A 13513-nucleotide genomic window follows, 5' to 3' on the forward strand; every position below is an offset into this window, starting at 1 on the left:
TTTACACAATTTTGCATCTTTATTTTTTGAAACCCATCACACAACTACCCAACTTCCTTGGATGTCATTGCCATTGGAAGCTGCCTTTGGTAAATATTGTTGCAGGATCACTGCCCTACTCTTAACACAAACTTTAATTTAATCACCTGCTAAACCAGGCTGCTAATGGTTTTTGTAGACATGTTGAAACTATCTTAGTCACACCATTAAAAAAAAAATCTAAGGTTTAATGTCAGGTCCTTGTGTCTATTTCCAGGACTTTGAGATAATTATTTATTTCTTTGTTCCATCACCATTGGACTATTGTAATAGTTTTGGCATCAGCAGGTTTTCCCTTGATTGTGATTTGTCCAAAGTGGTGCGTCCCACTTCCTCACAGGTTCACACAAAACCTGATTGCTCTTTAATCTGGACCTTAGCTTTAAGTAAAAATTTAATCGATAACTTATTTAAAACATATAAGCATTCACAATTCTCACAGGCAAGGTGTGTTAAACTGACCTTTCCTCCAGAAAAAAGGTACACGGAGAGTTATTAACAGGACAAACTTAACAACCAGATCAGGTGAATGGCCCCAGTGTCACTCAATACTGTTCTTTTGACAACAGCTGCAAATAGCAAGTAGAATAACAGTTTACACATTATCCAAGATTTTACAATAATCAGCTCCCATTATTGCTGTGCTTACAAATGTAATGGGAAAAGGCTAAAATGTTTTTTTTTGTTTGTTTGTTTCTCTAAACACTTTTGCAATCCCATCGCTCATATTTACTGGAACTCTTAAGAATGCTGCTTAATTTAAACTTAATCTTTTATTGAAAAGTGTGGACAAAATGTGACTCCAAATTATTGTGGCGTAATAAACGTGAGTTGTAAAATGCTGGAGAAAATTGCTTTTATGTCTTTATACTCCTTTTATGTTTTCAGCTGAGGAATTAACACACCCACTCAAAGTCCAGTCCTCCTTTTTAATGCTCCGTCTCTCCCTATTCACTAACCCCCTGTCCTTGATGTTTCCCTAATTACTATGACTCAAGACTGTGAATGAATAAGCAACGGTAACTGGTGTTTTTACGCTAACCTGTGAGCTGTTGGTCGTCCTCCTTCATTTCATCGCACATGCCTGACGTGTAAAAGGCAAGGTTGTTTCTGTAACCAGAATCTACTTGCAATGTGAAAGGAGCAGCGGATCGCCTCTTACGTTTTTTTTTTTTTGTTTTGTTGTTTTTTTTTGTTTTATTTTTACCCCTGGTTCTATTCCAAGCTGCAGTCATTTAATAGAAGTTTTTAGGAAGAGCATCTGGCCACCATGGACAAAGAATTGAACATCACCGTTGATCCGGCGTGTCTACGGTTGGAGGCTCCACTGGCTCTGGACATCATAATGCGTAAGTGATCCGCATGACAACATCCTGCTTGCTGATTATGTTTTCTTATCAATCAGTGTGAGCTAATGGTATGAACTCGTAACTGAACGTTGGCCTTTATTAGTCTCTAACTCTGAAAGTACTGACTTATCTTGCCCATTTACTGTCCACTGATAAATAATCCAATCTCCTTCTGCTTGTCTTGTTTCTCTGTTTCTCCACACCAGAGCTAGAAACGTTTGGGCTTTGCCTCTACTCCATGCTCTCCTTCATGTCCTTACTTACCCTGCTGCTGTACCTGGAGCAGTGTGTGTACATTTACAAAAAGCTGCCTTATCCCAAGAAGATAAGCATTATCTGTATAAGCGGTGCTTCACCAGTAAGCATTAAGGACACACATACAATAACTGAATACCGGACACTTTTTGACCTGAAGCATGAAAAACAGAACACAAAACCAACACATTAAAGTAATGCGGATCGTGTGTGACACATCTGTGTGTGTTTCTATATTTTTTTGTGTCTCAGGTCGTCGCCACCATGGCCTGCTGTGGGATGTGGATTCCCCGAGCCATTATGATCACAGACATGACATCAAACTGGTGTGTTTTCTTTCCATTCCTTCGACCCAGCATGGTCACGAAGGTCCCATATGAGACCATTCAGGCCAAGAAGTGGGCCTTTGTTCAAAATTGGACTCTTGTAATGGGGCCCACTTGGGCTGGTTAAATACAACTCATATCAAGAAAGGCAGGTAGTCGCAGATGGGCCTCAAATAGGTTTAAAAAAAACAAAACTTAATGTTTACATTTCTCAACACAGATCACTTTTTAGCCAGAGTCATAAGCACTAAATTAGCACAAAGAATTCAAAATGTGGACACGCCAGTTTGGAGCTCTCTTTTCACTTGTTGTGTTCCCACATGGATCCCAGATCCACCGGATGGAAGTTAGAACGCAACTCGTCTTATTTTCATAAAATTTCTACGACATGACACTCACTTAAGATCTAGATTTGTCACTATCCCTTCTACCTAAGTTTTACTATAATCCTTTACACAACAGTTGAAGGAGAGCAGTTTCAGCAACATATACAATCTGCATTCCTGTAGCATACCAAGGTTGGCGCCTGTGTTTGTTGCTAGAAGACTGCCTGGGGTGAATGGCCGCAGAGCAATAAATATAAAAGTCACGAAACCTCACCTGGAGTTCAGAGTGTAATTTTAACTGCTTGATGGACCATTACACTCAAAGATCAAAGCTCAACCTGCATGGAGAACAGAAAGTTTCTCTTGCCTCTTCTATAAAAAACATATGATTCAGCTTGAATCAAAGCCAGTGGATATAATTAGTAGAGCAAAATAATGTTTTTTTTTTCATAAACTGAACAATGTTTGTGTTTAGTAGATTTTGTCTCTCAAGATTTCAACCACTTTTTCTTGCACAAGTCTTTAAATTTAAACATGGCAGGATTTGTTGACAGATACTGCTATGTTGTTGAAGACAATTATTTTTCAAGAGATTTATTGTGGTTTGATGGTTTATGAGTATGTTAATTTTTGCATGACCAGAAGAGATGCAATCATTTTTCTAAATGGAACTTTTAACTGTGGCTGTATCCGTAGGGCTGTATTTCCATCCTTGATCTGCGTGCATTAAGTACTAAAACAAAATATTTAACAACAAAGATGAAGTACGTCTCAGAAGGTGCAGGTGAATTAACATGCACTAGAACAGGCAAAAATAGTCACGATTTTTGTACATTTTACCTCTGTTCAGAAAAAGACGTATTTGATGAATTAGTTAGTAAAATGTTTATTTTCTTTGAAAAAGCTTAGTGAGGGAAGTTTCATTTATACCTGTTTTCACTTTGACCTCGTGTGCTGCTTGGATGCAGAAAGCAAGTCAATTCTGACTTTAGTTATGCATCAGTTGCTAAATGGACTCTTTTTGTAGCTATTTTGCAGTTGTGGTGTACAAGGTTCTGGTTCTGCTGATTGAGGAGCTTGGAGGCATGAGAGATTTTCTACAACGATTTTCTGGGAAAACCTTCAGGATCAACACAGGACCCTGCTGTTGCTGCTGCGCCTGCTTACCTCGAGTCCCCGTGTCACGGTACTCTTACTTTTTTCCCCTTTGCTCCTTCTTATTGTTACTTACGTTATGTCCAGCCTTTGTTAATTTAAGTATTTTTTCTAGTTATTTGTTTCTTTCAGAGTAACTGTTCTTTCTGTATTGGGCAATATGTCGTTACTGTAAACAATAATCTTGGTTTTTCTTTGCATTGCATTTGCTTAGGGGGATGTTATTCCTGATGAAGCTGGGATCTATGCAGTATGCAGTCCTAAAAACAGTTTTCTCTGTCCTTTCTGTTATTCTCTGGATGAACGGCACCTTTCACCTAACCAACGTAAGAGTTTGAATCGATTCTCTTCACACAAAAAATAAAGAAAGAGAAGAGAAACAAGTGAACACTTAAGGATGTTCTTTCATTTGTGTGTGTGTTTTTTTTTGTTTGTTTTTTTTTAGCTAAAAATCAATTCAGCAATGATTTGGATCAACCCATTCGTTGGTGTTCTCCTCGTCATCTCCATTTGGCCTATTGGTATCGTCTTCATGAACACCAAAATCCTAATGCGCAGTCTGAAAATTATTCCCAAGTATGCTCTGTACCAAGTGAGTCACTTCTTCAGATTTATGGAATGCATATTTTGTAATAAAGTCGAAAAAAATGCGGGTTTAATATTTTTAAAACGTTTAGTTTTGTTGTTTTTGGTAGAGAATGAAATGTGTTTCCAACGCTGACATGTTTCTGTAAGATAATCCAAAAAAAGTTACGTTAAAATTGAGTGTATGTTCCATAAAAAACCGACATTTTTGGGATTTGCAAAATATTTAGTACTTGAAGCACTTCAGGTGCTAACTTTCATTGTAAAGCTCAAACTCATTGGATTTGATGGAGAATGTCTGTAAGCACACAATTTTAAGGCTATCCCCAGAAATAGAACATTTCTGGGTTTGACTTGATTATTCTAATACATATATTGATCTAAAACATTCAACTGGAGCTCTAAGTCTATTGAAGGGTCACCCTCATGCTGGGAGGTGACCCTGCACCCCACACCCAACCCTTTTCTAATCCATAACAACGTTTCTCACAGGATTACTCTGATTTTAGCTCCACCCATCTTACAGTCAACTCAGACTAGCTGTAAGGAAACCATCTCCACAGCATTACGCTGCCACCTTCATGTTTCATCTTGGGGATGCAATATTAGTAGCATATGTAGACCATAATATCAATTTCTGGCATTCTTCCTCATCGATTACTACATTGTTATATGGCCACAAGTGGAAGACAGGGGTACAAATAGTTTTGCCTGACACCGTATCAATTTCAAGAGCTACAACACTGTAAATATTGTGACTCCACGGGCATGGACATCAGGTGAATTATTTATGCTCCTTTCAGCTCACACTTGTCCTGTGTCAGCTCCAGACGTCCATCATCAACATCCTGGCCTTGAACGGATGCATCGCCTGCGCCCCTCCCCTCTCCTCTTATGCTCGCGGATCCAGTAAGAGACAAAATCTAAATGGTTTTCAGCGACTTCAGCTGAAACATTGCAACTTGTGTCACGTCTTTTTCTCGTTGTGTGACTTTTCTGTGTGGTCCCTGCAGTGTTGAGTCAGCAGATACTGATTATGGAGATGTTCATCATCAGCCTCTTCACCCGGTCTTTGTACCGCAGATTGTATGACCCACTTCCCTCTGAGGAGCACGACAATGAGCAGAACGACAAGGCGGCCCTGAAGGCTGCTCTGGAGGAGCACGACGTTTGAAAGAGGAAGGCGGAATGTCAGCGCCCGTGTCTGACATGAATATAGGAGGTGTATAAGTTAGAAAATTAGATATTTACATATTTTACCTTATGATGTTTAAGGACAGGGTGCTTATTATTTATCGAGTAATTTTAAAAACAACTTACAGGGCACTTTTCAAAGTGAATTGTTTGTAGTTTATTATCTTTGTATTTAGGTGATGGAATTTTCTTTCTTCATAATTACAATATATGGACCCAGGACAAAGTCCTGACGACTGTGCTAAATGGGGAATGTTTACTTCTGAGTATGTTTGAGTCTCCCCCCCTACAGCCAAACACAAACCCACTACCCAAATATCACTACTCTAAAAAAAAAAAAAACAGTAACTTTTCAGTCACTAATTTATCAGACCAACTAAAAATTTTGTTTTTGTATTTAGTCTCGAATTTTACAAATAACTTGTTTCGTGGGCAGCTCACTTTATGACTTCACGGTGAATGTTGCCTCCCCCAGGACATGCTGCCCAGGGCAAAAAGCCATCTCACTCATGTCAAAAACACCCATTAAAAGTGGGAAAAGTATTTTGGCCAATCATATTGATCTACTGGATTCTTTTGCCTTATCCCTTCTTATGTAAATTTCTCTCAGATAATTATTAAGTGATATTGAAGTCTTTATTTGAAGTTCATAAACGGACGACGTTTGGGTTTACATTTGAATAAAGATTACTTATCTAAAATGTATTTATATTTAGTTATGTGTCTGAGCATCAGTAAGAAGATGCGACTATGAGGTCTGATCTAAAATGGCGACTAATTTTGTATCAAAGTGGGAAACGTACTGAAAAACTTTTTTTATTTTATTTTATTTGTTCATTAAAGCTTAAAGTTTCTCACATCTGTTTCCCTCGCTGCATTGCATCATTTGCAGGTGCATCATTAAAAGGCTGATTTAGTTCCAAAAATGTGAAACTCTTAAAGAATCAAATCAGTGATACATTTCAATATTTTTCTGTTATTTTGCCTCTGATTTTAAGGCAACAGTTTTAGGCCAGGTCTTGGATACATCTTGGGTGGTGTCTCTTCAAGTCCTGTTTTAACACAATCCACGGCTTATGGACTGTGTGGACTGTAGAAGCAATAATAATCATTATTGCTTCTACAGCTATTTCTGCCATGCTTTTTTCTTTCTCCTAACTTAACTTTGATGTACTCTGAAACCTGCCAGCTTCTTTTTCATTGACCTTTTGTGGCTTTCGTTCCATAAAGACAGAGTCAGGGACTGTTTACTGGACAAGTATCAATTCGATTGTCTTCCCTATTGCAGGCCATGACTTTTGAGTAACAAGACTATTTTTTTTGGATTTATGTAATCTAATTTTCTGAGCACATAAATGTTGGATTTTTATTAACAGCAAGCCATAAATATCAGACGAAAAAATACTTGAAACATCACTGTGATGATTGTATGAAATTCGAGTTTCACTTTTTGAAATAAATTAACATTTGAGTTCAATTGACAAATATACATACGTACGTTCTGCTCTCAAGCATGTACAGAATCATGCAAAGAAACAGCAGACAGATTTGTTCAAGGACTGCTGACCCACTTACACAGGCTCATAAAGGCGTGGCAGAACATGTGGATGAGACAGCAGCTTTATTTTGGGACCCTTTACTTGCAAACTGTGCCACATGTTGTTCCCAATACAACCACAAGAGGTCGCATGAGTTTGACCTCAAAACCTTTTGTTAAAATCTAGTATATTTCTTTTCCTCCAGTAAATATCCATTTTAAAATCAAAATAAATTGTTTTATTTTATTCTGTTTGCCCCTTTGTTTTAATAAATTTAAAGTTATATACATATCTGGATTTAGTTCAGAGTTATGCCTTTATTTAGGCAACATGTACAGTCAATGAACTTGCAAGAAACTTACAGTAGGTCAAATGCAAACTATTTCCCCATTTTTAATAATTGTAAACACAACTTTTCTGTAGATTAAATATTTTTGCATTTAACAAATGTACATTTGATTTAATTTTTCTTTTTTTCAGAGTATGATTATGTATGATGCAGGCGAAAAAAGCAAATTTGTGTAAGATTTCAGCTATTTACAGTTTTTTTTCATTGGCACTTAGGTTATTTGCAATAATTTGCCTGAGAGTTTTTTGTTGTATACATATATATATATATATATATATATATATATATATATATATATATATATATATAAAGCCAGGTTGTCCGATTCTGAATCTATTAATGGAGCATTTGTCTTTGCTGTTTATGTAAACACAGTCATCAGACAGAGAAAAAGAGAAGGCTGTGTTCAGACCGAGCTGATGACAGCCCCTGGCTCCGCATTGGTGACGAAAGCTGCTGAGCTCCTCAGTTGCCATGGCAGCCAGGGAGAGCAGCCAGACTAAAAAAAAAAAAAGAGCAAAGCAAAGGGGAGGTGCTTTGGAGGGAGAAGTAGAGGAGAAAGGGTTGGATGGGAACCACAGAGGGAGGGAGGGATACAGGAGGCTGATAAAGAAACGCAGTGAGAGCAGCAGATAGTGTACGACTACAAACGGAGATAAAGCGCTGGATATAAATGCTCAGTCTTCAAGCTCTGGAATAATAACTCCACCAAGCGACAATAGGATACAGAAATAGGTGGGGGGAGATTTACAGAGAAGATGGATGTACAGACAGAAAACACGGACCCCCCGCCTAATGAATCGCAGCCTTCTGGAAAAATCAGAAAAGGATTCAAACTGTTTGGAAAACGTAAACCAGGTAGCATTTTTTCCATCAGAAACAAAGGAGACGGAAACAACAAGTCACCTGTTATCAGGAGTAAAACCTCAGAGGGATTATACGAGACTCCCGCTCAAGATTCAGAGCAGGAGCAGGATAAGGAAAATGGAAAAGACGTGAAACAAGAAGATGGGGAGCAGCCAGAGGAGGAAGCGCTCGGTGAAGATGGCGTTCTGGCTACTGCCCCTGCTCGCACCTCCATCTCTTCAGCCAGCTCGGCCAAGTCCCTTGGTTTCCTCTCACTGCTGAGGGGTGGGAAAAGGGGAGCGGGGGACCGAAGAGTGCACACAGTGTCGCAGCCTGTGGCTCGGCAACGTCGTGGTCTTAAGGGCCTCTTCAGCAACGTCAAGCTCCGATCGAAGGATAAGGAGGACAAAGAGGAAGCCCCTCCGAGCCCACTTCTCCAGTCTTCTCGCACTAACAGCGTGGAAATCATAAAAGAGGACATGACACTCACACCCAAATGCCACCCTCGTGCTCTGGACAGCCCTGAAACCGAGAGCACAGGACCTGTCCAGAGCTCAGCCACGACCCCGACAAAGACCTCAGCTGCCCAGGTGACATCTGCCGAGAACGTGAGTACGACATACGAGCACGTGTCCCCGTTGCTTACCCCCGAGCCCCCACTGGTACCAGGTGATAACAGCCTGAGCTCACTGCTGGCAGATATCTCCTCTCTCCTGACCTTTGACTCAATCTCAGGGGGTGGAGACATCATGGCTGATGTGGAAGCAGAGTGGGGTAAAGTTAGCAGTGCCATCAGTGCTGACATCCCTCCATCATCTACATCTCCTTTCTTCAAATCTACCCTCTCCTCCTCTCCTACAACCTCCTCAACAGTCAGCAGTGCGGCTACTGTAAAAGCCTCGTCCGTAGCCGTCTCTTCTTCTTCTTTGAGTTCTCACTCGGTCGAATTGAGTTCTGACTGTGCTCCTGCCAGCATGCAAGGTAAACAATCCTCTGCTCCCACTTCAGCAAAGTCCTCAACTGTTCCCTCAACATCCGTGACATCTTCCTTTCCCAAGACGACTCAGTCCACAATGAGCTCCATCTCTGCCACAACCGCACCTCCTCCATATGCATCAGCCCCTGTAGGCAAAGCTTCTTCATTCAGTCCAAGTTTGACTAGTACAGCTGACAAACTGGCTCCAGAGATTGTGCGGGCTCCTCAAAATTCTGCATCTGTAAGTAAACCTGATCGTGTGTCTGTATCACCTAAACCTGTCCCAGTACCTCACAGTCCTCCCGTCTCCGTCACCCAACCTCCCTCCAGTTGTAGTTTTAACGAGGACAAGTCCACTTTTTTCAAACCCTCTCAAAGTTCAGCGGTGGGAACTTCCATCGTCCCCTTCACATCATTGGCAACTTGTACGATTGCAACTACATCCTCATCTTCTGCGCCAATCCTTTCCTCACAGATCACATCCACCTCTACGTTAACCACAACTTCTGGCTCGACATCCAAGTCCACCCTGACCCCTAACCATCTGGACCTTAATAAAACAGTTTCTGATCCTGGCCCTTATTCAACCTTCACTGCTACAATTAAAACCCAGCTCAGCTCTGCATCTGCCCCAGCTCCGTCTTCAGCTTCATTAGGCAAACTTCCTCCCACGACCAAAGCCTCCATAACATCACTTTCTTTAGATAAGATGCCCCCAGCTCAGCCTGCAACAGCAGCTGCCCCCACTCATGTTGCTTCATTATCATCACTGACTCCATCTGCCGTGGAGCAGATGAAAGTTTCTCCTGCTGTTACATCAATTCCTGGGTCCAAAGAACTTTCTGCTCCAACTCACGTTGAAACTTCTCAGCCTAAAGTTTGCTCTGCCCCTCCTAAAGTCCCAGTTTCTGTATCTGAGGATCCATCTGGTCTAGCTAAACCGCAGGACTCTTTAGTTAAGGTTCCTGCTGAGATCCCAGTTTCTGTTTCTAAAGGTCTGTCTGCTCATGTGAACATGCAGGAATCTTTGTCTAAAGTTGCCACTTCCTCTGATGAAATCCCAGTTTTTGTATCTAAAACTCCCCCTGCACCTGCCACATCCAAATTTTCTGGATCTCAAACCCCCGTGGCATCATCTGTAGACGCCCCCCACCCTCAGTCTTTCCCTGTTTCTCCACCGAAAGCCACACTCGCCCCCGTTTCCCAGACTAAAACTCCTGAGCTCAAACTTGCTTCCTGTCCTCCTCCCCCTGTGTCGTGTCAGATAGATACACCGTCCTCTGCTAAGGTTAGGGGTTCTGTGCAGGCATCGACTGATAGTCTGGATGGAGAAGGGGGACAGAGGAACCAAGGTGTGCCGTCAAAAACAAAAGAACAGCACCACGAGCTTCCCCCCAAAGAAAAGAAGACGCCACAGTCAAAAGCAATGGGCTTAAGTAAAATACCTGTGGTTGGTGGAGGAAAAGTCAGCAGGCAGCCTGTTCGGGAAAACCAGCATGACGAACCAAGCAAGGACCTCACTTCACCTGTGCTAGAAGAGAAACACTATTTCAACTCACATAATGCAGGGGGAAAAGATAAAATCAGCTCACCGGAGGCAATTGGGCTGATCTCAAAACAGCTCCAGGAGGAGCATCAGCAGCCTCAGCAAGCAAAAGTTCCTACAAGTTCAGCGCGTGACTCAAAAATCCCTCTGAAGCACGGCAGCGGGTCTCACACTGCATCGCAGGTCTCTCAGACGAAAGAGCCCCCTCGTACAAAGATCCCTGTGTCCAAGGTGCCCGTCCGCAGGGCTGGTAATAAACCTGCCACTGCAGGAAGCAGCACGCAGATAAGAAAGTAAAATAAACAACAAAAAAACACACTGGACGGAAACGATTAATAATGTAAATCATCATTTTTAATCCACATTTCAATACTGTAACTCTTTCTTTACTTTAACACACCAAGAAGTATCAAAGAAATGGGTCAGACAGCATTCAAGCACAAGCGAACATCTCTACGGGGAGCTGGAGCAACAATCTGGATCTTTGGTGCTGAGCTGGTCGGACACGCGCTCAGTGGTCACACCTGGACACCTGGCTGATGAACAGCTAGAGGAAAGGACATGTGGGGGTCACAGACACACAAACAGGGCGAGTGCCTTTCTCAAGGGTGCTTTTCCTACAGACTCAGATTTTCTTCAGTCTTTTCTACACTGCTTTTAACTTTTGTTACTCCCACTTTTTGTAGGAACCTTCTGTGCTTTTTATTCTTTTTGACTCTCCTTCCAGCTACCAGCCCCTTCTACTTTTTTTTTTTTTTTTACTTTATGTCAGATCAGTATAAAATGATTGCAACAACGAAACTCACATTCCACATCTCTTTACAGATTGATGTAGCAAAAAAAATAAATGTGCCATTATTTTTGGACAAGACATTGGACTGTACAGCCTGCCTGCTCATATGTAAAATTCTGAGATCTTACTGTGAACTGCTGTTGTGGTCGTGAGCGGAAATCGCTCTTTCCAGAGAAAAGGACATTATGAGGCCATTATGAATGGCGACGTGGACATTTGAGACAGAGGGAGTGGCGAGATGAGATCTCCAGCTCATAACACTGGCACATGTCTACTTTAAACTCAGTTATTCTCAGATGAGAACAATATCTCTGTGTAGAGAAGCATCTGTGTTGTTCTGTTTCTTATTTAATCAATAAAACAATATGAGTGAGCCGTTGCATCCTGTCCTTTGCGCAGCCTTAGAGCGGAACAGGAATTAGCCCATTTTCCTGCCTCTCTGTTACTCACTCGGATTACCCCCACAGGAGCACCGCTCCAACATCGTTCGCACTCCAAGCTCACTGACCTGAATAGCGAGCCTGTGAATGTCAGCTCGGATCAGCCAATCAGCTGCAAGGGAAAAGCACTTAACATGCATACCTTATTATCAGCAAAAAGGACTTGGGAATGTGTGTCAATGCTATTCTTGGAAGAAAATGGATTTGCTGAATAACTCTTCTGCTTTAGATAAGATTTTAATTTCATTACAGCTAGGAAGGAGCGTGGAATTATTCAGAAATTTCCAAAAAGGCAAGAGTAAGTGGTCTGATCGTCCCCAAAGCTGCCCCCACTAAAGGAATAGATCAGGATTTATAAAGGAGGTTCTGTAGATAACTCTCTTAGTGTCATTTTGTACGATGGTGCATTTAGTTTGTCACTGGTGCCTGATGTGGGAGTGAAGCCAAACTCAGAAAGAGCACGCTATTGTATCAAGACAGAAAACAAGAGGGACTGCATGTTCACAAATACAGTGCGTTTAATGTCAGAAGTAGAGATAAATGTACTACATTTCATACACAGGCAGAAAGCAGTGATCTCTAAAAAGATATGTCAGCTCATGCAAATTCTACTTTGTACATTTCTAAACCGTCCTTGTGCTTGCATGAGATAGTTTACATAAAAGCTGATGGTTATTTACAAGGTAAATAGTGCTGGAGTGGAGAGAGGTGGGAAGTAAGCTTCCAACATGTTTTTTTTTTTTAACTATCATTATGGTTGAGGTAACTGTCTAACGAAACAAACTAGTATAAGAATATTGAAACATTGTAAAATTTAAACTGGATATATTTTTTTAATTGTCAACAACTTCTTGGAAATTCTTTAGCTGCTTCATTCTCACTACATGATTCACAGAGGAAAATCATAGGTGGCGCAACGTCTCCTTCCATCATTTCCTGTGAAACTATTTACTGACTTCCTTATAAATAACTATCTATTTGAAACATTAAGTTTAAATGACAATAAAATTACGTCAGAAGAAACCACTGTAAGGTTTAAGAGATCAGAGTTGCATTTGCACCATAGAAATGTGCTTTGGTCTTGTTTCCTGCTATTTTCCACTGTCAGTTTCAGCCTCAACCCATCTAATCTGAATTTGTACAAAATGAAACTAGTTATCTCCTTCAGGTAAAATATGAACCTTTTGACATAATCTTACCCCCTGAACTATCCTTTTAAATGAGGGACCTGAATCTAGTCATGGGGCGATATTTGAAAACTTTTGATGTTAAAAAAATAAAAAGCAAAAAAAAGCAAAAAAAAAAACAAAGGTTAAATGTTTCCTACATTTACAAGAAGACCTCTGTTTGCTTCATAAAGCCAAAGGCTGCGAGCTGAGAATAGAAGGCCCGCCATCGGTCTGAGAAGAACACGAGGAGTTCTCCACATCAGGCGCCGGTACAGCCTGCATCTCCCCGAGACAAAGAACGGCTCTACCTGCAGGCTCTGCCGCAACACGCTCTGCAGCTTCTAGGTAACACCTGTGTTTCAGGATTACAGGGTTTTTAAAAACAAACCGATTGCAGATGTGCGATGATTCATGTGTTTTGCACAGGAATTCGGACTGGTAATAAGGACTTACTCTGTGGAACATTGTGGCAAATTATATCATGACTTTGTTTTATCTAAAACGACTGTTGGTGTGACTCCTGCAGGAAAACACACATTCAGTGAATGCTGCCTTTTGTCAGGATTCGTTCACATGATTCTGCCGTAATGTGGCCTTCATGCCTGTAAGTTATAATGTGACATCCTG

At 41.0% G+C, this 13513-nt stretch overlaps 2 protein-coding genes across 2 annotated transcripts; both read left to right on the top strand.

Moving 5' to 3' along the window:
- Positions 1 to 1306: 1306 nt before the first annotated feature.
- On the top strand, positions 1307 to 6088 carry LOC106921840 (organic solute transporter subunit alpha-like). Its single transcript, XM_014993795.2, has 8 exons — positions 1307 to 1388; positions 1595 to 1746; positions 1896 to 1969; positions 3323 to 3481; positions 3665 to 3776; positions 3896 to 4042; positions 4839 to 4944; positions 5049 to 6088. The coding sequence occupies exons 1-8, from the start codon at positions 1310 to 1312 to the stop codon at positions 5207 to 5209; spliced, it is 990 nt and encodes a 329-aa protein (XP_014849281.2). The 5' UTR covers positions 1307 to 1309; the 3' UTR covers positions 5210 to 6088.
- A 1481-nt stretch (positions 6089 to 7569) lies between these two features.
- LOC106921829 (uncharacterized) lies at positions 7570 to 11650 on the top strand. Its single transcript, XM_014993772.2, has one exon. The coding sequence runs from the start codon at positions 7875 to 7877 to the stop codon at positions 10779 to 10781; it is 2907 nt and encodes a 968-aa protein (XP_014849258.2). The 5' UTR covers positions 7570 to 7874; the 3' UTR covers positions 10782 to 11650.
- The last annotated feature ends 1863 nt before the right edge of the window (positions 11651 to 13513 follow it).

This window comes from Poecilia mexicana, unplaced genomic scaffold (genome assembly GCF_051168715.1).
Source record: "Poecilia mexicana isolate PSO_F unplaced genomic scaffold, ASM5116871v1 scaffold_14, whole genome shotgun sequence".
Classification (NCBI taxonomy): Eukaryota; Metazoa; Chordata; class Actinopteri; order Cyprinodontiformes; family Poeciliidae; genus Poecilia; species Poecilia mexicana.